General features: G+C 36.5%; 1 protein-coding gene across 2 annotated transcripts in view; it reads right to left on the bottom strand.

Annotated features, from left to right (window-relative positions):
* Positions 1–24,015, bottom strand: part of LRBA (LPS responsive beige-like anchor protein) — a 416,351-nt gene that overhangs the window by 338,706 nt on the left and 53,630 nt on the right. For both annotated transcript variants that reach the window (XM_074154664.1, XM_074154665.1), the window contains exons 11-21: positions 22,778–22,886; positions 22,516–22,668; positions 21,341–21,509; positions 19,267–19,346; positions 17,640–17,702; positions 15,774–15,871; positions 12,493–12,585; positions 11,562–11,670; positions 10,893–10,974; positions 9,087–9,210; positions 8,642–8,834 (exon numbers count right to left, since the gene is read on the bottom strand). In XM_074154664.1, coding sequence (XP_074010765.1) covers positions 8,642–8,834; positions 9,087–9,210; positions 10,893–10,974; positions 11,562–11,670; positions 12,493–12,585; positions 15,774–15,871; positions 17,640–17,702; positions 19,267–19,346; positions 21,341–21,509; positions 22,516–22,668; positions 22,778–22,886 — 1,273 coding nt within the window. The remainder of the gene's footprint in view (positions 1–8,641; positions 8,835–9,086; positions 9,211–10,892; positions 10,975–11,561; positions 11,671–12,492; positions 12,586–15,773; positions 15,872–17,639; positions 17,703–19,266; positions 19,347–21,340; positions 21,510–22,515; positions 22,669–22,777; positions 22,887–24,015) is intronic.

The raw sequence follows: 24,015 nt of genomic DNA, 5'->3' as shown, positions 1-24,015 counted from the left end.
AAGAAGTTGTCAATGAATCCCAGGAACCTCCTGGATTGCTTATGACCTGCCATGTTGTCCCTCCAGCATTTATCAGGCCCATGAGGGCCAGGGACTGCAAACTTGAGGCTGCTCCTATCTGTCTGTAGAGGACCTCATCTGCTTGTTCTTCATGGTCAGGTGGCCTGTAGCAGACACCCACTATAATGTCACCAGTCCTCTCTTTAATCCTAATCCAGAAACTTTGAGTTGGCTCTTTATCCACCCCCAGGCAGAACTCTGTGCACTCCAACTCCTCTCTTGCACAAAGGGCAACTCCTATTCCTCATCTTCCCGGTCTAGACTTCCTAAAGGGCTGGTAACCCTTCATTACATCATTCTAGTCACAGGAATCATTCCACCACATCTCCACGATCCTAACACGATTGTTATGTTCACGTCATACTTAATATTATGTTACTGAAAGCTCCAAATTTTCTGGCCCCTCATTAGCAACTTCACTGCCTCTGTAATAAACATGCCATAGCCAAGATTTCAGTTATTCTTAATAGCTTAAGTTCTTATTTGCTTGCCAACAACAGGGTCCCCCTGCCTCCAAGCTCTTTCCTTCACATCATAACTTCTTGTTTAATTTTAGAGACACTTAAAATTTCAGTGCTGAAAGAAAAGTTCTAGATGTAAGACTTGCTATTTTTTATAATCCAAACAATCACGAAACCAGATTTCATCTAACAACTATGCACTGTTTCAGCAAAGCCCTCCGGTATTTATTAGAAATACATACTTATCTTATTCATTATTCAAAATCTTCCCATGCTACTTTCTCTCTTTTGTCTCTTAAAAGAGTTTCTTGTTGCACGCTTTGTTTTTCTTAATAACCTACATGTGCTACCTGGAAGTCAGATAGGCACCATAGGTATTTGTGTTAATTTTTAATGTTATATGTGAACCATGAATTAAAAACTGAGCAGTTTTGTTTTTCCAACAAGACCATTGAAAGTTACAAGTGTGAGTTCTACTGAATGTACAGGTTAGAGACACAACTAACTTTGCAACAAATTGATCTTTGCCCAGCTATGGTCAACAGTTACAAATACTATGCACACACAGGGACGCAACATGATTTTCCAATCAGTCTCATCCGAAACAGGGAATAGACAATGATTTGGAAGCCATTACAGGGCAACACTCTGGAAACCAGACTGAGAATCTATGTTGATTTAAGAACAATGCAAGACACTGAAAGGAGAGACACCCTGGTAAAGAAAATTAGACAATACAGAACTACAGGAGAACATCACTCAAAAAAAAAACCCCAAATCCACTTAGAAAGGATAGCAATTTCTACTTCCACCATGAACATCAGAAAGAATTCATGTCACTTAATGTATTAAATGTTGTCCTTTAAAAAACATTCCAATTAAAACAGCAATGCACAAAATAATGCAGACTACCTAAACCAGTGTTTTTCAAACATGCATTTTGAGTTTGGGGTTTTCTTTATGCAAAAAAAGAGAACAAATTTAAGAAATACTGCTTTGTGAAATCCAGCTTTTCAACAAGCCTGTATAAATGGTTCTGCTTGCTATATTCATTTGTAATTTGGTTTGACAAGGAAACCAAGAAATAGCTGTATTAAAATGGAGGCACTAGACAATTCTTCCCCCACACTTCTGTTGTATGACACGGCACTTAAGAAGCACATAAGTTCACAAAGCCAGAAAATACACCCTACAAAGAAAACACCTAAGGTTAACAAAAGCAGCATCAACAAAATGCAAAATGAAGTAGAAATTCTGATTACTAAATCCAAGTAGACAAGAGATAGTATATAAGGGTGTTAAAGATTAAACACAAGGATCTGCAAGCATGCAACAATTTACAGGACAACTGTTAGTTTGAAGAACCTTGAACGTACTTAAGTCATTTTTTATTTTCCTTAAGGCATTTGCAACTGTAAAGCTGATAATACAAAATTAATTACTAGAAATTGTTCTAAATTAGGGAGCTAAAAGGCCAATCATTAATCTTCACCATCATTTGATGGTTAATCCATAGCCGTTTGCAATGCTTGGAATGCATCTCTACGCACTACTAGTTAAAGACACTTGTGAGCTAATAACTGCAACATTTGCCTCTGCCATCAATTTTAACTTAATTCGACATGCAACATTTACTAATTGCCAAGGAGAAAAATTTGCATACAGCAAAGAAAAAGGTTAAGATGATTGGCATTTGCATTAAAGAACACAGGGAAAATATTTTAACTATACATTAAGATTTTGTCCTTTTTTTCATTATCAGGTGGGCAATTTTGTAGAGCAGAGAGAGGAAGGGAATGTCTGACAGCCAGGTCAGACAATTATATAGTACTGCTGTTTCCTTATAGAGTCTGCTCAGTGCAAACTAGCTCCTGTGCTGCTGACACCATCAATAAACTCTTCATAATTCCAGAAAGCGTTACAACTTTTTAAATCTTAACAAGGACTTTATTGACCTGTTTTTCCACTTCTCCTCTAGCAACGCTAACTGTTCAAACGTAGAAACTAATCTCCAAACAAAAACAGGTCTGTTTAGACAGGAGGCACCAATACCTGAAGATATCAAACCTAATTTTCAATTCAGGGGAGTGAAAGATACAAAGGTACTGTGTGCACCATACACTGACTTACAGTCTGTAACCCACCGACCTGAAGAACCTCTGGGTTATTTTTGAGTGCTTCACAGATGAAAGCTAAGAAAAGCAAATTAACATATATTATGCAGGACGTTACACATGAGAAGTTTCTAGAAGGAATCTAAGCTTCCACCAAAAAAAGCATTCACTGACTCATAAGGGGGAGGAGGTGGAGAATTAAAACCACTGTACCAAGACATTTTCATGTTCCTGCATCCTGCATTTTCATCTAAGTGGCAACAGTTTTGCCTTTTTTCTCCTCAACTTGAGGAAAAAAAAATATGCATGCATATAACGTCTAGAATAAGAAAGCAAACACTACTCAATATCATTCATAACAGTCTTTGCTTGTCTGAGAGATAATTTTATGTATGTTGGCAGCGTTTTATTTTCAAATGAAGTCAAGGTATAGCTTGCTGTTACATCACCATTCAATAATAAATTGAAACAGCATACCAGACATGTATTTGCTCGCTTTCACTAATGCAACTATTGCTTTTAATTTGTTTAATTGCAAGGCACGAGCACATTACCCTCTCGAGGTATGTATTTCCTCTCTATCTCAATCCCTGTCACCATTCCTACAGTTCAGCAGACTGTCAAACTCTGCCTTGTCATAATAACGCAGCTATAGGTCTCGTGCACTTCTCTCTTTGGCCAGCCTTTTCCAACGTCTCCATGTGTTGTGAGCAGCCCTGTAGCAGAGACTCCACGTCCATCCTTTCTATAACAGCCCAGAGGCTCAATTCGGTCCCCACAGCCACTAGCTGAACACAGGTAGCAGCAAGTACAGAGGAGGGTTGCCTCAAACTCTGCAGCAACAGCAAAGGAGGCCACTAACAATTTTGAGGCTGCAGACACAGGTCCCATCTTCCAACGATTTTTATACCGAGGTACACAGATGAGAATCTATTCTCTTTTCAGGTCATCTTTGCTTAGGAAGACTATCTCATACCTGTTTGCCTCTTTATGCATCGCTTCTTTCCGCTGCATATGCTTCCCCATTTCTTCTTTTTGAGACCTCTGGCAATTGGCAACCAGTAACAAATCCCTAGTACACTCTGCCTTTAAGGCTTCTGGTGCGGCTTCCTCTACCCAGCTGATCCTGTTCTTTCCTGCTTCATAAATTCTCACTTTACCTTGCTCACTCTATTCCTATCCCCCATTTCACACTTTTCAGTAAAATTAGTAAAATTTGAGCATCCTGCAGCTTTATTCATGACATTCCACTCACTCAAACTGAGTGAATAAGGATATAGAGGAGCTCCCCATTAGCCATACATGCTGCATGCATAAAAGCCCACCATCACTGGTACAACATCCCTCCCCCCCGAATATTCTGCCTTCTGAATTATGAAAATACTTTCTTCTCCTCAGAGGAACCGGTTAGGAAAAGCCTTCCCACACACCTACTACAAAAGAAGCTGTAACAAGGAAACACCTACAAAAGGTGAAGGATTGTGATATAACCACACATCTTGGAGGGTCCACAGCTTTAAAGGAGGCTGCACATTCTAGTCTCCAAGTTCCTTCTGCTCTCCCTAATTCAGATGACCCCTTGAGTGAGAATCATTTCTACCTAGGATAAGCAATACTTTTTTATAAATAACTATTTATACCATGACCCGTATATTTATATATTTAAGCATTCCAAGCGTGCTACTGAATTTGTGTCTTCCCCAGCTTCGCTTCATTGATACCTTGAGCATCACACAACTGGAAACCTAAAAACCTGCAGTAGCACAATGGCTCTCTTGGCTGGCTACCTCTGCTGCCCCGCAGGGCAACGCACACACACTTGTCAGAGGACTGAAGAACATCTGAAGCCCTCAAAATGCCTGCACGTACCACTGCGAGAGACACTATCTTCTTCGAGGAGGGGGGAAAAAAAAAAATTGAGACAAACCCATCCTCAATAACTCATGAATGTCAATGGGATTGGGACTCAAGAGATCCTGATGGCCTGTTACTTTCTAAAGCTACTGAGCCATGTTCACTTCTCTGCAACTTAGTTTTTAAATTGCCATCATATGTTAACTCTTCCACCACCTAATCTTTGCTGCTTTTACCCTTTTTCCCCTCGTCTGACAGGGATGGAAATCAGGCAAACACAATACATGTAAGTGCTGTGCACACCTTTGGCTCTTTTCCTCCTGTATTAAACGAGTCGGGCACCAAAGTACATAAAAATTCACTGAACACTCACCAACGTTTACTACAACTGTACTTCCTTAGACTGAAAACTAACAAGTATTTAGAAATATACTGTATGTTACAGACACAGCACTAACATTTTAAGATTATACTTCTTCCCATTCAGATCAGTGACCAAAATTTTTCCACTTATACAGCAATAAAACTATAGCTTATACATACTAACATTTCTGACTCTTACTCAATGAAAATTTCTTGCACTACTAAAAATAAAAGATCGGTTTACCCAAATATCTTCTCTTTAACCGAATCGCACAGTAACACGAAGCAACTTTTAAGCAGTAAAATATATTTAAGGGTCTGAAATAAGCAAATGTTAGTTATTCCCAGTAGTTTAAACATTCAGATAATTTAGGAGTGCATTATACTTCGTAAATCATTATATTCTTTTAAAACTTGGGGAAGCTGAAAGGTCAAAGAGGCAAGTTGTCCACCCTTCTTTACTTGTTTCCTATTATTAACCCCAAAATCATTGGTTCCTTTTTACAAAGTAACATGGCTAGACAGATAAAAATTACATTTTTATCTAATTGTAACCATGCCCAGCTTGCATGGTTACAATGTTTAAAAAACAGAAGTTCTTAAGAGGTTTTCGTAAATTTATCACTGGCCAGTTAGAACAAATGGGAGTTTTGATTGAATTTTTTCATTAACATTTTTAATGAAGTAGAAGTTAGAAATGAAAACACCTTAGTATACACTGCGTTAATATTTGGAAAGCATCAAAAATATAATATGGAAATGAGCAAAATACATGAGTTATACTAAAAAATTTTGGCTTTTAAAAGGTTACCTGCACCTTCTAAATTCCGAGAGCAAGGAAACCAACGCAGTGCAATTATGCCAGAAAAGCCGTTGCTGCTTATAAAACGTTGTGCAGCTGTTGGAGGAGAGGGTTACAGTGACAAACAGCTTCCCTGCTACAAAGGTGGCAGGAAATCTATCAAACTGGACAATAAAATTGCAATTGAGTTTCTTTGGCTTTTTATAGCAGCTGCATGTATCTTGATGTGTAGCTCTGCAAAACCTATCCAATTCTGTAACACTAGTCCTTTATATACTAGTTCTTTATCATAGAATGGTGTTATAAATTAGTGGCAGGAATGGCGCAAAGGGTTGTAAAAAGGAAAAATAAGCAGTAACCCAATACAATTAGAGATGTAATAATAAAACCACAAATTGGTTATTCTCTTAGCAATGTTAAGGAAATATTTTTGTTCCCATAATTCCCACATTACTCTGAAAGCCTGCTAGAAATCAAAAACATCTGAGATGCACTTAGCATCGAACGATTTGCCCACTGAATTATGTCTACGCTGTGTTATGTGTGAATCTACATGAATCTCAATATTGGTAAACAGGAAACAAGAACATTCAAAATAAGTAAAATTAGAGAGATTAAAAATTCATTATCATTAGATATTAATATCAGTTTATAAGGACATTTTCAAGATATTAGGAAGGTTTTACCACAGAGAGCTTTTTCTGTGGTTTATCCTAATTTATGCCTATGGAATTAAAAGTAGCTATGAAACATCATCTAGCTTTATATGACTAGTTGCATAAATTGTATGTATTATTTATAAAAAAGTTAAAACAGCAAATGCACAATAAAGGTGAAAAACTCCAATTTTAAAATCCTTGATTATCGCATCATTATTCATATCACTATTGTTAAGTTCGATTCTGGGTGCTTTTGTTGTTTAATCATTTTCGTTTAGGCTTCTGGAACTGGATATTATTAGCACTAATGTCTCCAAAAAAATGAACTCCTTTATGATTCCTTTAAAACTACACCACCACTCTGCTGCTAGCTCTGCCACCACTCACACACTTCCAACCTCACCATTCATCGCTGAGCTTCCTCTAATGAGGGTTGGAAGAACAAACAGTCCTTACGTATTGACCGGAAAGCCAACAAAGTTAGACTTTGGAAAGCTGACACAGGAAGTTACTTCTACAACCAAGGATACCTCCCTATGCCAGGAACCAAAAACGAGAAATACAAAGAGTGAAGAACATTATTTTCTCATTCACTCTGGTATTGCAAAAAATTACAGCCTTTCAGGAAAAAAAAAAAAATCCAAAGTAACATTATCTGTACCTCAATTTTTTTGGTAATTTCTAAAATTGTGTCTTTTTTCTTTTTTTTTTTTCCTTAACATTTGGCCATGGAGTCACAATAAAACTTTGTTTTTTCCTCTGTGAACTCTAGACCATTGATTAGCCACATTAAGTCACTGAAGATGATGACCAAAAATCCATATAATCATTTTGACACAGAAGCTGTTTAAATGAGATTTCCAACATTACATTATCTTACAAAAAGAGGCTCAGAATAGAACTACAGCTTATAAAATAACATGCTAGACAATTTTTAAATTCAATACACCAAAGCTCTATAACAGAGGTAAAGAGGTGGTGGTCTTCCTTCACTCCCCTCTCCATCTTTGCCCAGGGACAGTTCCCCAGCAATTCTCAGCCATCACAGAAATGCTTTATATTACGCCAGTTTCTATAAAAGCACATTAGGGATCTCTACTCTGGCTACAGCTTCCCATTGTGCAATCTACTCCACCCGTGCATCTTGGGGGAAAGAGAAGAAACAGGTTTTTTTGAAAACTGCAGAGGCGACACAAAAGAAGATTGAGGGTATTTCAACAACTAAACTGTGATCTCTGTAAGGGTTAAAATTTGGCCTTGGATTCTTTGCACCTGGATTCCATTTAGCTAAGTGACTATTTAATGATATTATTTCACACACTTTTATTATATAGATTTCTACATTTGTCTCCCCTTAGCCCAATAATCCACCATGGAGCTATGAATGGGATAAATAAATAGAGCTGCAAAAATAACAGTGTTCTTGTCTGCAGAGACTGACTTTTTTTGAGAGAAAATTCATACAAAATCAAGGACCTCAGAAATGCTAACAATTCCTTAGAATCATAAAGTGATCTTTAGGATTCACACAGATTTCCTCTTCACACGGTTAAGTTGCACACATTTAGAAATGTATCATTTATAATTTAATTCATCTTAGGTAAATATTTCTGATAAACCAAGATAATTATGGAGGACAACACTGGCCTCACACTTTTTTTCAGAATAAGGCAGGGAAGTTATCTTTTATACTACTGTGCCTTGTGCAAAGATCCACTAATTATTTTTATGATATAATTCTGGTTGTAACAACAAGAAAAAAAAAATCAGACAAAAGAATAACGAAGGGTAACAGTCTCATTCATACTGCAAGGATTTGCGTTCTCACCCTGTATTCCATGACAGCTTAACAGCTGAAGCATCCGTCTTAGCTTTGATTTCTTTGCTTTTTACTGGTTTGTGTTAGAGCCTTTTGATGTTACTAAAAGGTATTTTTGCTTATGAATAGATATGGTGCGCCACCTTGTGTTCCTGTCATTGCTAAAAACCAAAACCAGCACTAAAATTTTTCAGAAATGCTCCTGAAATTTGATTATCTCATTTTTTAAAAGATCTACCATTTTCAGTATAAACTAATACTATCACAATTTGAGCAACAACAAAAAAAGATTTGTGTTAGAACAACAAAATTAAGATTTGATTGTCAAATATTTGAACGTTATGCCCAGTAACAGATATAAACACTGGGCTTCACTACGGACCTTCACTTCAAGGCTATCTCACTGTACAATAAAGTGAGATACAGTGAGTGGGCTGTACAGAGCCCTTTAAGGCTCTAAATCTAATTACACAATGGAACAAAACTTCCCAACTATTTGAAACACTCACCTTTGAATGCGTGATCGACAGTGTATCCACCCAAACACGCCAGCCACCCCACTCATATTTGATTGCATGGTAGAGCAAAATTCGAAAAATGGTATACACCATCTCAGTTATCTTCTGTTCTTCAGAAGTCTTTGGATTAAAACAGCAAAGGGAAAGCATCCACTCCTGCCAGACCGAGCACTGCAACAAACTCCTGCAGAATACACGCATGCTACTTAATCAAATTTCAAAATATATCATAGAAATACACATCAGCTAAGTCAGGAATTCAGTAAGTTTACAATCGCTGGTATGTGCAAGCTTCTCTAATTTTACATATTGAAGACTACACTAGAGTATAGAATTTGCTGAACAGCAATGAAGCTGTATCTGCTTACTGAGCCTAATTGAGTAGGAGACCCTGTTACTTACTTTGTATACACGTGCATATAGCAAGCTATCTTACCTCCTATTTTCTCTGCTGTTATTAAAAAGTTTAATCATATCTGAGAGAAAGGCTCTCCGAACCTCCAGAGTTTCTGGACACTGTGGAGAATTACGTAGCAGGATTGCAATAACCTTCAAAATCTCTGTAAAACAGTTCATGAGCAACAAAATATTAGTACTAAGCGCAGCATAAAATACAGCACATCATCTTGTACAAACAATGTTGGAAAAGTGACGCTACATAGAACAGCTTTATATTGAGAAAAAGCACATCTCTATTTGAGTATTGAACTAATAGAAATCCCCTTCTTCCAAGACTTCTCAAACCTGGTCACCATCAGGGGGATTTGCAGGCCTATACAGCTGAAGAAAATGGAATCCCAGTCAAATCATTGTGAAATTTTTTTGAATTATAGGTATAAGCAACAGAAATGTTACTGCATGACAAATGACAAGCTATCAGCATCCGTCAGAACCTTTTTCTAAGGAAGTTCACATAATACAGTGCATCCATTATAAAAATCAATATATAAGAAAAATGCATAGATTTTGCTCTAACTTAATATTACTGAGTTTTCAAAGAATGTGAACGACTTCCAATTATACTTAACAATTTCTGTTACAAGAAGTTCAAGAAAGGGGATAAAACCTTCCTGATCCAATTTCTTATGAGCATCATGTTTCCTATATTTTTAGAAGACAGTCAAAACTGTGGGTACATTCTACTTCTTGAAGCGATGAGGTAGTCACTGTTCTTGTTACTTTAAAAAAAGTTAACTTTGTAAATAAATTAGGGTGTAATTTGAACATGGTCACTGTGATAGTTTTGGTTCACCTTGTACAGTTTATTTAAAAAGAGAAATTCCTCATTTGATAGTATTAGCACTAATCTTATAAAGATACTCTAGAAGTCACTCTGCCTACTAGACCTAGAAAATTCCAGACTCATATCTCACACTACAAATAACTGTACTAACCACAGCAGTGACTGCCAACTTCAAAAATCTTAAGTAGCAGAAATCTCATCACATCTCTTGCTTCATAAAGATTTACCAGAAGGCAAATGCCATACTGCAACCAGATTTCTTTCCTCTGTATCTGCTTTGCTTTGCTTTCTCTTCCCCCACTTTCCACATGAAGCAAACCCACAACTATGACCTACATTTAATGACAAAGCAGCTATGAAAGTGAAAAAATCTATTATTTCTCCAGAAAAAATGAACTCCCAAAGCTATCATAAGTCCATGTGTTATATACAGAGCACATTAATAATGCATATAATTCAGGAAAGGAGATCAGTATTTTCTCTTAGTTCAAAAGACATCTGAAGTTTCGTATTTCCCAAAAAGTTAGCTAACCAAAACAGTGAGCAGATACATTTCTCCTACCTTCCATCTAGTATTGTCACACTGAATGTAATTTAAGATAAAGGCTGTTCCCGTATTTCAGGTAATTTAGTCTGACATCACTAAATAATGCAATCAGAATTTTGCTGGAACCTTAACATGTATTAAATCAAAGTTCTCTGTGCATGCAAGTCTTGAAAAACCATTTCATAACATGACTGCACAGCCAAAAAGGGTGAGTTATGAACTACATACACATTTGGACACATAAAACGTCTTTCAAAAAGCTATAGAGACGTATTTCCTAAATAACTCAAACTAAACGCACACCATCTTTCCTTTTGTATGAAAAACAATATAAAACTGAGATCAGAATTAAGACTGGTGGATGCAATTAATAAGCTTTCCTATGTTTTGGGTGGGTTTTTTTAGAGCAGACTTTTCTTATGGTAGGACTTAGAAACGTGTATCATTCTTACGAGGATTTTGTATCTTCACTGTTGAATCTGGGTCAGGATGTTGTTTATGGATCACTTGAGTGCAAATCTGTTCAGTCAGAATCTAGCAAGAAAGAAAAAGATGCCATATCAATGTTCATAAAGACAGCTTACTGAAAAATAGTTGGACACATCCTTCCTACAGCACCCATCACTATTTCACCATGGTTCTAAAAATTAACCAAAAAATCCACTTGTTCTCTTTCTTGATAATTTATTTTGCCCTGTTCCTAAAATTTCACTCTAAACTATTTTTTTGGTGCTTTCTCTTAAGTGCACACTGCTGTTTTAAATACACTGGAAGAAAAGCCTCAATCTAACCAAAACAGTCATCAAAAGGCAAGATCATTGCTGTATTAAAATTCCACATATATAGGACTGCCTGCTTGAGACATTCAGGTTACTAATTTTCCAGAATTGTTCATAATGAGCATAACCAAGTTAAGGGGGGGGGGGGGGGGGGGGAGGGGGAAACAACTCCAGTAGTGAGCTTGGGGAAAAAAAAAAACAAAAAAAAACCCTAGCACTCAGCTGCATCACGCTAAGGTTTAATGTCATCTGGAACATATCAGCACAAATATGTAAGCAATTTTCTAACAATGTCTTACAAGTAATTAGGAAGATTGGATCCTAACTACAGTATATTACTACCTCAAATAGGACATTGTATGTGGTCATGGTGATTAAGCTTGTCTGAAGCATCAGCCTTTCAGCCAACAAAGAGAACAATCCATGTCCAAGCATGACTTCAGCTTTTCTCCTAAAATAGTACAGAAAGATAAAATAAACATATGTATTCAACTTGCTTTAGGGGAAAAAAAAAAAAAGTTTAAGAAGCGTGCCTCAAGAAATATGAAATCACTGGAAACATCTTTTACTTTTTTGTTCCTTAAGTCTTTCACTTTTGGTTAAGGAAAAGGGCAAGGATTCAAATTCTGAAAGGACAAGTCATCCCCTGAAGACAGAGAGAAGACAGCTAACTTTCTTCCATAAACGCGGTCCACTCGCCCATGGGCCCAAAAAGCTGAAGCACACCCTTAGGGGCTGCTTGATAAACACTAGGGAAAGGGCATCTTTGTCCTCATTTCACTCAAAAATACAACCATGGACAGCGATCTCAAGAGTTACCCACTATCGTAGTCAACTTGAGACACATGAAATCTAGTTCTCAGTAAATAAGCCGGGGTTCAATCTCATCCGTCTAATCCTTGTTACCAATTTCAGTGGAATTATGGAAAAAGACCGCTTTAAAAAGCAGGCAGCCATACTGCAACTAAATATTAAACGAACTCGGTAAGGAAGTAATAATGCCCGGACACTAGTTGTCAATAACAAGGAACTCCACCACATCAGAAATGTATTAACGACAAACAAGTTGAAGGGTACTTGAAAAATAGTAGCTCCTATTCAGTGAAGTGTATTTAGCGATTAAGCTCAAATACAGTTTTTTTACTTTACAAACCAACACTACACACCAAATAATACATACACAAAACAATATATGGTGTGTATGCGTGTCACAACCTCCCTTTCTTGTTTCTTTTTTGGAAGGCTTTGTTCTAAGACCTAAAGCAGTACTTACTTTGGAGCGAGATGCTTTAAGAAATATCCCATCACTTTTAGAGCTTGCACCCTGATGCCTTCACTTCGTGATGCTAAAAGTTTGTAGACAACCCTAAGTAGAGAAAACACAAGGCTTCCTAAAAATGGTTGAAATACACAGCAATTTTTGGAATGACAAATTAACTCCAGTAGACTGCAAATAAAATATAAAATTTAAAATTTAAAAGAATGACTGTTAAATGAGACAGCATGACGTTTCTGTTAATGGCACAATATTCTGTGATTTTACATTTAGAGATTTTTAATGAAATTTAAGTATCTCCCAAGCATCAGTACATAAAACATGCTGTGAAAGGCTGCTGTAATTCCTATACTGAGACCTGTCTCAACCTGATATTTTATCCAGAAAACTATACAAGCAATTTTTTGACTATAATGTGGCCAGATAGGAATAGCCATGTATGGAGGGGGATTTATTACTAGCACTAATATTTGAGATCTGTGCGTGCTGCCACTCCCTCTGGAGGGACAGAGGAAGACAACAAGTCCCGAGGCATTCTTCTCATTTCACCTACGTCGGCTTCTGCTCTTCACCTCCTTATGATTATGCTCTACACCCGCTTGTGATTCTCCACAGAGAAGGTTTAAGAAGAAAGCCAAAGGGAGCGAGGGCCACGCCTGTAGCAAAGTACTAGACTGAATGAGCTGAACAGCTTTAGCTGAAGCTTTCCCAAGAAAGAAAATGAGAGTTACAAACACAGCAAGTCAATGTAACTGATGAAAGTCTGGTAAACTAATCAACAATTGGAAGTACAGTCTTACAGCGGGAAGTGTCCAGTAACCTTAAATATATTTGACGTTACCAATTCAATCTGTAATGCTGCCCAGATCTCATCACGTGTATCTATGCCTTCCACTCCCAAATAAAAAGAAATTGGACTTAACTTCTCAAACATTTATTTGCAATACATTAAAGCTTAATCTTTTAATCAAAGAAGTTTATTTACACAGTGAAAAATTCCAATATTGGCCTTCTGTCAATGTGAAGAATAACGAATACAAGTTTTTGATCCTTGTAAATCTCCCACAAAAAACCATAAGACATCTAAATATATTTATCAGTTACATCTAATTTCATTCATTGCTTACTTTTTAGACAGTAAAGTGCTTATGACCATGTCACTATCTGATTTTAGTTGGGCTATGCTTCATGGTATTGGACAGATCTCTGAATTTGTGAAATATGATTTAACTTATACCTACATGAACTAGTAAGCTCTGAGAGAGAGAGAAAAAAATAAAATTATTTCCCAATGCTCCATGAAATTATATTGGAACAGAACGCACAGTACTCAGCCTTTACTGTGAATATTTTCTGAATAAATTTTTTGAGGAAATTTCTATCACTTTATTAAGGGGAAGGGAAAAAAATAAAAGTAATTTCAATGATTCTTCAGTCTTTCAAAAAATATCCCAATACCACACTTAGATGAGCCAGTTCCAAAGAGTTCAAAGGACTTATTCAAGTTTTTAGGCCTTATCTATACATAACTGAGCACTAGTTATATGTTCTCATCACTAGTTATATATTCCTTCACTTTTACATACCTAAAAATATTACCCAAGACACCTGAACTAAGACAAAAAATATTACCCAAGACACCTAAACTAAGACAAAAAAAATCTAGTGCTATACTAGAATTTAAGTGAAAACCCAGGAGTGATTATAAACCAGTTATCTATAACAAATAACTTATCCTGGAGAAAGCTGCAGCCACAGCAACCATAGAATCAAAGAAACAAGCCACCCCACGGAACAATGAATCCATTTCCCTGCTTGTCTTAACAGAACGGTATGAGGGTTACCTAATTGCATAGAAAAAAAAACAAAACGACAGCTTCCTTACGCTTATTCTTTCTTCATTAGATTGGTTACTTTTAAAATTCCAATTATTAAAAAACTCCAAATATTTATAAAGCTTTGTAAATTTTAAATTTCAAGAATATGGTGTTTTAATTGCAAAAAGTAGATGTATCAATAAGCATACAAACAACCCGTTAAGTGACTAGAGACAATACAGGAGCAAGGAAAGTAACAAATGAGACAGGAAATAAAGTGATTTCTCACTGTGGACTCCCTATTCATACTGACATGCCTATATACTAGTTAATAAAAAAAGAAAATGTCTACTGCCAGTTGTTAAATAAAAACAAACATATTGCATTGGAGACCTAACACGACATTCAAATATTTTATTATTTAGAGTTTTTATTAGTTTCCATAGCATAATACATTACCATACAAATGAAGTCAAAAGCTGACGAAAATGGGTAACAAAAAATAATAATAAAAAAAAAAAAAAATCAGCCTACCACTAAAAGGGGAGAAAACAATTATGAACGTGCCTGAATGTTGTCTCTTGAGAAAGGGCAACTGAAAAAAAATATATGTATAAATAGGGGTTAACCAATAGGTGCAACAAAATGTATGCAGCGAGACTCTACACAGCAAGAGAGTTACTACTCCACATACCCTTGCAGGAATAGTTTTTACGTTTGTTGTCTGTTCCAATTTTTTCCCCCACTATGTCCATGCAGGTTAATTTTAAGTTAGAAAAGTTCAATAATGTGACCACCCTCTGAGAGCCACAAGTCAAAATCAGAGTCATAACTTAAGTCTTTTGCTAGCAGATGTTCTCTAGTGTTTTTACTGTTAGTAGAATTTGTGACTTTTCCTACTTTTCTCTCACAATAGTGTTCAACAATATTTTGCTGTTTGTTAGGAAAAAGAGATTGTGAACAATCCATACCACAAAGTTCTGAATTTAAACAAATAAAAGGGTTCTTCTGCAAAAGTCCCATAATGCTTTACACATTGGGAAAAAAAAAAAAAAAAGGAAAGAAAGCTAACAAAGATCGGAAGAAATCTGAACCAATTTTTGCCAGATTTTTTTAGAACTTTCAGTTCTAAAACATATTTAAGAACGGGAGGCTAAAGACTAAGCACTAATAAATGAAGACTTAACATCTATGTATAGACTAACTCAAATTGATCACTACCTGTTTAAGCGTGACTGACAGCTTGGAAACATTAAAAAAAAAAAAAGACCTCATTGATAATAAATCCAACATCACCTCTTGTCAAAAGAACACCTGGACACAAAAATCTCCCTAGATCAGGAGTCTAAGATTGCAACACATACACTGACAAGGACCTTTCAGATTTCACAGGAATTCTAGCAAGCAACAGTATGGTCAAAATACTATTTCCTTTTGCCCACTCACAAAATTCAAACTTACTGTAATCCATTCCTCTGATCAAAAGCAGGGATCATAGAACTGGGATGCTCTGACATCAGAGCAACAAGCAACTGCAAGACATCCATTAGATTGTCATCCTGTTGAATAAAAGTTACAAATTTGAATTAAAAATGCATGTACTCTAGAACAGTAGCGGCTAAAAGAACCACTACAAAATATTTCAAAATGATCTGGAGAGTAATAGTAAATCATGGACCAAAACAATTAGGCCAGGACCAAAAAAGCTACAGATCTGGAAGGCGAGTGCAGGCGAAATTATTACCAAAAAAAACCCCATATTTATTTAGGGTGAAAAGTGATATATCTGTGTCTGGGATGTAAGCCTTTGAGAGGGAATGGACTATTGGACTATGCAATTTCTCTTTGCATATATATATTTCCCTCTCTTTTACTGCACAGGAGCTAGAAATTAACTGCTGCACATTTTCTGGGACACTGGGAGATGTTTACTACAAAATCTCTACTAACAAATGTTCACCCCATGAAAGAAAAAAAAAATACCACCACCTCCCACAGACAACACTTAAAATGGGTAATTCAAACTTCTCAGTAAAGTTTTCCATACTGTCAGTCGAAAGCACTCCAAACTACAGTTTATTAATTTGTTCCAAGTTAATTATAACTGAAAACTTACAAAGTAGCAAAATGCAAGTGCTGTCTTTTCCAATTTTGTGGTATTAAAATGAAAGCTTATTTAAAAAACCAAAACAAACCCGTTTCAACACTTTCAAACAAATATTCTGATTCTTTCTCGATTAGAAAACCAGTTTTATATTCCCTGAACAACACTGTTCACCTGATGATATTATTGCTTACATTACAGACACCATCACCGATGAATAAGCCCCATGAGAAGGCTGAATTTTAATTTTTGTTGATGTTTTTCTAAATTTACAAGTAGACATCTAATTCTGTGGGATTCAGCATTCATGGAACTTTTAGACTTGACTATGCAAACCTACTATGCAAACTATAAAATATCATTTCCTCATCTGAAGGCTATATAAAGCTTCCTGCTTTTTGGTTTACTCTTACACGTTACCAAGAGTCTTATTTTTTATATCTCCATATAAAGTAGAATGACTTAAATTGCTTGACCATGGTACTACCAAGTGGTAGTAACCAGCACAGAGAATAAAAGGAAAATATAGGTGTAACAAAAAAAAAGAAAAAAATCCATACTGCTTGAAGCGAAGTTCAATTAATTCCTTATTTTACCCATTTCAAGCACCCTTACAGAGATGAGATCAGTTAGATTTATGTCCCCATTTCCCTTGTCTTTGATGTTGCATCTGGCATAAAGTGCCTTTTCCTGGTGCTAAAATATGAAGATGCAGATGTATCAGCGGTAACCAACATTTTCTCCCAATTAAGTTTATATGCTTCTTCTAGATGCCATTAACATACATCTTTATTTTTTAATGCATGTTTTCAATTTTATTGCTTTATTTAAGAAGCAAAATAAAAAGGAGAGAAAAACAAAACAAAACAAAAATATTACTTAGACAGCATAAAACAAGGTTTTGTCTTTTTCTTTTTAAAGTCAGCCTCACCATCTGTTTTTCTGCTTGGTAAAAAGGTTTGCAGAACAACATGAGAAACCATTTTGCCTTACTGGCTTAATGAACTTCAGTCTAACATTGAACATAGTGCTTAAATCACTGCAAGAATATTGGCAGTTCAGCACACGGCACTGAAGAGTTGGACAATGTTTGCTGCTTCCTCTACAGAGCCATCTTGTGGCACAAAGAAGGTAATATCTGAGAATACTCAAAAATTTGGTGGTCACAAACAGTAGAAATAGTACCTTCTCCCCCCCACCCGCTCCCCCAAATTAAAAATTACCTCATGTATAGTGAGCAGATAATTGAGGATAGCCTGCAATTCATCTTCTTTTATTCCATAGTCCTTTAAAAACAATCAGGTTTTAACTATGATCTTTCAAGTACAGAAGTACTGTTCCCAAAAGAGCATTATTACAAGTTATGATTATATAAAGAGCAAATCCCACATGACAAATTGTTTTCACAAGGTACTATAATAGCTTCATCGATGGAAGGTAGCTTTTTCCCCGCCCAAAAAACACCCACTGAAGGTTATAAAAGTGGATTAAGGTAAGTCCAATACAGGCATAAAAGTAAGTTTGATAGTAATATAGTACATGAAATTGTTAGAGTAACACATATTAACTGATACAGATAATTTGAAGTGAGAGCTTCCTATTAATAGAAAAATTAAATTAAGGAGTCAAAAGTAAAGCTGGATGTCTAATTATAAGCCCGTTAGCTATGCCTATACCTGAGTTTGCTTCTTATTTTCTGCTACAGAATCCTATCTTCAGTTGCTATCAACTATGCAGAATTTTAAATTATTTATGGCATCTATGTCAGGAATATGCCTTGAGGTCTTTTTGGTGAAAATAAAATAAAAAACAACAATTTCTAAGAACAGGATGAGCAAAGTGAAAAGCAGGCATCTTCGTTTCTAGGGCTTTTACTTTTAAAAAGCAAGTCTCTCATTCCCCAAAAAATTTTGCACCACTGTGTACAAATAGAAAATTTGCAGAAGAATCAACCTTTTATGATGGACATGCTTTTACTGTCCTTGTGAAACTACCCAAAACTGTTATAAATCTCTCTGACAGAAATTAAAAAATAAAAATAAAAAAAGAAGCAAACACGTAATGAAAGCCTCTTAGGGTTGGATATCTAAATTGCCTCTGATTCTTAAATTGGATGTTCTGCAATTGAAGTAAGAGTATGAGAGTCAAGAGTAGAACTTTTCTGGTAGTTACTTCTGCAAACTGTCAGGGCTAAGGGTAGCAGCACTGAGAGCCTACCGGTCCCTTAGGCAACACAGAGGAAGAGGGGAAAAGGGAGCTAGATTCAAACATAGAAAAGAGTATACAGAAGGGAGAGAAGAAAATAGAGATCAGAGCCTGCAATAGGAAAGGGTTAAGAAGAGGCGATAAGCAGTAGAACTGTTGAATTTCAGTATTCCTAGGCTATAAGCAGTAGAACTGTTGAATTTCAGTATTCCTGTAATGTCTAACAAACAGTCATGAAACTTATTGGTAGAGTCTTTCTTATCTTCCTCTGTCCCACTGGCCACAGAATATGTCAAATTGTGCTCTTTGGTTTTAAGCACTGCTTCTGATGCAGGTGATATGGTTCTTGTCAAAAACAAAATACGGAATCAAATATTTATTTCTCCAGTAATAAACATGTTTAAGTTAAAGATTTAACAGCTCCACTTTTTTTTTTTTTTATAAAAACAGCTTAAAAGGAAGAAAAATGCATCTTTAGCACTGCTGTCTGCGGCAAGAGCCACAACAAAAAGATGCACCTCACAAGGTATTTCTATTTACTTATTTGTTGACAAAATCCAACGTTAAGAAAAAAAAGCTATACTAAAGTGCATTTCTTTATGAAAGGAAACTTCGATATCTTATCATAATTTAAAGTTATCCTACCTTCATCACTAGCTGTTTAGTGAACATCAACAAGAATGCTCGCAGAGACAAAATCTCTTTTTGAGTAGGCCGTGGCCCATCTATGAAAAAAAATAAGGAGATATATGAAATACAAATAAACAGTTGTTTTTAGCATAGTATGCATTTTCACATAAAGAAGAATAAAAGGCACTTTCTGGATGAAGAGGGCACAATTCTAAGTAAAGTTATCTTTCCTCCACTTCAGACTACAAAATAGCAATGTGTTTTATCACTGTTTATTAGCAAAACACCCAATCAGTGAAGTCCTACTAAGGCTTTTATTAAATACAGTTTTCTAAACCCCTCTAAAATCCTTTTCATGATTTTACCACTTCCTTGTAGTGCCTACGACCCAACTTCATGCAAGGAATAAGACCGATACAAGAACTTTATGTTAGAATTTCCAAATTTCAAATTTTTGCAGTTTGCTATTGTTTTTAAAGTTCTTCTGCTAAAGCTTAAAGGAATAACTACATGCCGTTATCGCACATTGGCTGTATACACAACCAAAATCAATCTTAAAATGCTATATATACATAAAGATTACCTTGACAACCAAGAACTTAATTTGTTAACTCAAAGTCAAAAGGACTTGCTTCTGCCATTCCTGCGCAAAGCAGACTTTCACTGACACATTTTAAATACTCAAACACTGAGTAGTTCCCAGGAGAGGCAAGGTTAAAAAAACAGGTGCAACCAAATGTCAAAGCCAAGTAAAAGCTTTCATACCGAAAGCAAATGAACTGTTGCAAATACATTTCTAGGGATAGTTTTTACATTTGCTCACACAGTTCTTTACAATCTTAATCACCGGGGAAAAGCAAATCAACTAGCAAATGTAAGTGATCGTACGAGTCTGGCTTTATACAGCATATGCCCACAGGCATATTTGGTTTAAGAATAGTTATTTTCAATATAGACCAGTCTAGTCAAAATAAGCCATTCAACCGCCTTAGTAAGACTATCCAACACATACACTTGCCTCGGGCTCAATAAATCCGTTCAGAAACTTAGGAAGTAAAACCTCATCTTCACTAAAAAGAAAGGAGAAAACGCACATGCTTTGCTCCTTACAGGATGCAAAATACTACAAAACAATCTTTGCAAGCCTCTGACAGGAAGGGTTGGTCATTTTAAGAAGTTGGTGGCAGGAAGTTGGACACATCTAAGGAGCACTCACTCCCAGGACATCTATCTAGCTCTCATCACCTTCTCTCTCTGAAATTCCAGAGGCTTTCTTCATTACAGGAGAGAGTAGAGATGCAAGTTATTCTCCCTTTGACAAGGCTGTGTACCCCGCCCCATAAAACACACAACAATTAGGAGAGTTGTAAAGCCATACTTCCAAAAAGCATTAATTCCCTTATCTGTGCCAGCTCCATCTGAAGGTGTTTATATCATGCTGGTGCACGTTTCACTTCTCCCAGTTCCTTTTACAGTACTGGATTTCTGAGTCAAACAGCTATTCCCATGGCTTTTTTCCTTAGGATCAGTATTCTTGTTCTGCGTTCCGTGTCAATGACAAGTAACAAACACCTGTTCTAAACTTATTAATTCTTTTGCCATGAGTTTGCTGTCTGGATTAAGCACACTTTAAAGCAGTTTTTCAGCAAGTTCAGATCCCTGTGTCTGTCAGATAAACTCAGCATGCCTGTTTTCAGCTATACTGCTATTATCATGAGATCTTACAAAGTGCTTAAAGCCTGTCCAGCACTTGAACAAGCTCCATAAAGAGACCGTATCCCCAGCTCTACACTTTCAAAACCCTACCATCTCTCTGACCCGTTCTACCTAGCATTGATCCATGTAGGTCTTTGGTGACAAGAGGATATGACTTCTGAAGAAAGTTTCCAAAGTTAAATTAAGTTAGTTTCTGAAGAAAAACTTCCAAGAATATCCTATGGACAAAAGCACGCTGCTCGAACTGTTACAGTGAACCCACCACATTAAAATAAACTTCTCCCTGGAATATTTACAGTTCTATACTATATATCGTACACAACATTTTTTTTAAAACAAACATCAGCTTGTTAGAGTAGAAATGAATACATACCTATGCCCTTGGGAGTTATACCACTGCGATCCTGAGGATTCACCACCCAGTAGTAATACTTTAAGGTATGCATGACCAGAAGAACTGTCCCAACCCGCCGGATTGCACCATATATGTTAACAGTGCCAATGAACTCAGTAGATAGGTAAGTGTATAGGAGCAGCTGAACCTACAACACCAATCAGGAGATCAAAAATCATCACAGGAACATTGCAGCAGAGACAACTGCATTCTTAAATTTCATTTATTAAAGCCTTCTAAAGAAACAGATTTTCTCTGCGTAGCTTAGGCACAAAGCTCTCAAAACCCTTGCAAACTGATGAAAATTTTCATTTTATTTCTAAAACTACAGAGTCATGTGGGGTTTTTATGCTGGTCCACACTCACAGGAGCGTGAAAGCATGGTATTCACACAACCACAGATAGCCGAGATTGGAAGGCACCTCTGGAGATCATCTAGTCCAACCTCTTTGTTCAGGACAGGGTCACACATGAAGTATTATAAAAAGTCACATATTTATTATAGGCTTAAGTATTCATTATAGGCTTAATTATTTACATATCTTCTTCCCTTTTTCTTCTGAGAAATAATGACTTAATAATTTAATTTAGCTGTAAAAAAAACATGAATGTTTTACAATGACTTCAACAGCAGCATTTTAGTGCTGTCAGTTTTCAAAATGCAAAACAAATCCTTACAGAGGGGACCAAAAAATTTGGTAAGAAGGTTCCAAGTAGAACTAACTGAAAAGTTTCCATCCAAGCTCTTGGAGAACATAGATTCCAAAACAAAAATAGTCTACAAGGAATATGTCAATTTAAATGAAGTCTTCGAATCTGACTCCCGGGATAATTTCTCTTAAAAAATGCTGGGTTTTTGCCAGCCAACCCATCCAAAATTCCTCCTCAATCTAAAACACTGACTAGGACAGAGACTCCAGAAGTCACTCCTAACTCTGCTCTGTAGAACACTGCAGGTCTCCAAACTTCCTGAAAACTTTGGGAGTCTGCAAAACTTGACAGCTACATGCAGAAAAGCAGAGTCTGAAAACAGTTTCTGTATGACTTCTCTTGTAGAGCCATGACCTATAATTCCTGGAGTCCAGGCTCAGTCTCAACACTCTCAAATCGATACATCATAAGATAACCTTATTCATAAGAATAAGCAATTTTACCTGTGCTGGGATATGAATCCATATTGCAGGATTAAGGAGAACATGATCACACAGCTGCTTCAGCAAGGGCACCCCATTGTGTAAATTGCTCAGGTATTTCGAAAAGGCAAGGCAAAGTTCTAGTACAGCTCGGGTAACATGGGCTTTGGAAGACTGTAAAAGAAGATCTGCTTAAGGAAGAGCCCTGCAACAGTCTCAGAAAAGTCTTTCTCTCAAAAAAAATGCAACATTAATGTAAGACATGACGAAAGATTTGCTTTACCTTTTCTAGGCTCTGTCCTATCACAAGGAAGCCCTTACAGGAAAGCATCTGTTCTTGCATAGCAATGGAGTTCTTCAACAACTCCATGATGAAAGCCAATAAAGTAGAACTGAAAAATACAGTGTTTATTAAAGAAAAATGTTTTAAATAGTTACAATGAGACAGATAGTATTTCCAAATTAACACTCCCAACACACAGCCCAGAGATACGTTTAACTTGTCATGTAAATGCTCAGATCAGAATTTTTAAAACAAAAAGCAAGACTAATTTTTGAAAGCTCTAACTTCTCGCTTTAAATTAGTGCATTTCTAACTTGAAATTCTGGATTCTGAGATAACCGTGCAATGGCACAGAAAAATTCTTCTCAAAATACATTCTTGCAGAAAGGCAACAGTTAAACCTGTACTTCTCTCTGCTTCATATTTCTCTCACAAACTTCTGCAAGATCAGTAACAAATGCCGTTCTACTTCCTACTTTTTTCAGATAAGCAGATATTGGAAATATATTTCTAGACACAGATTTACTATTGGTTCAAGCTAATTCACCTCTGCTGCTGCCAGAAGGAATGTTCGTGCCCCTCCCCTTGTGTCACAGCACTAAGGGCTATGAATCAAGACCCCAGCCAGCTGAAAACCCCTCTATTGCTCGGCCAGTTTGCAAATGAATCAAATCCCTGATTCAACACATAGATTCCCAGGTCTGAGTCAGCTCAAGAGAGGCTGGGAAATGTATAAATGGGTTGAAGGAACACTGTGACCAACTCTTCTTAGCAACAATATGAATGGCAAGTAATTTCTTTGCCGTCAATACTACTGTTTAACTTAAGAGCTCCCCCAGTTTCTCTGCCTGGATGTTCAGAATTTGGACTGAGTTGAAACAGAGCTGAAACCAGAGGAAAAGCCTGGCAGTAACACCGAGTAACAGTACCTTCCGGAAGGTCTAAAGGTGAAAAACCCAAATAAATTCCAAGGAATAACTTATTGTAGCTAAGAAATTCATCCTCCCTGGAGTTTCTCTTGAAGCTTCCCCCAGTGGATTTTCTCCATGACAGGAATAAGCTCAAGAGAATTGTCTGATCCTGTTACACAAAATTGTGAAGTAGAAATGTGTACATTTTGATTCTGTGTGAAGTTTCATAGAAAATTTGGTACAAATAAACACTTCACTCTGAGGTTCTGTGTGTAACAAGGCCACCTTTTTGTTGTTAGACATAATTCTTTGTTGAACAAGACAACT

Source organism: Numenius arquata, chromosome 10 (assembly GCF_964106895.1).
Source record: "Numenius arquata chromosome 10, bNumArq3.hap1.1, whole genome shotgun sequence".
Taxonomy (NCBI): domain Eukaryota; kingdom Metazoa; phylum Chordata; class Aves; order Charadriiformes; family Scolopacidae; genus Numenius; species Numenius arquata.
The sequence above is the reverse complement of the archived record's forward strand: the minus strand, read 5'-3'. Positions and strand labels throughout refer to the sequence as shown.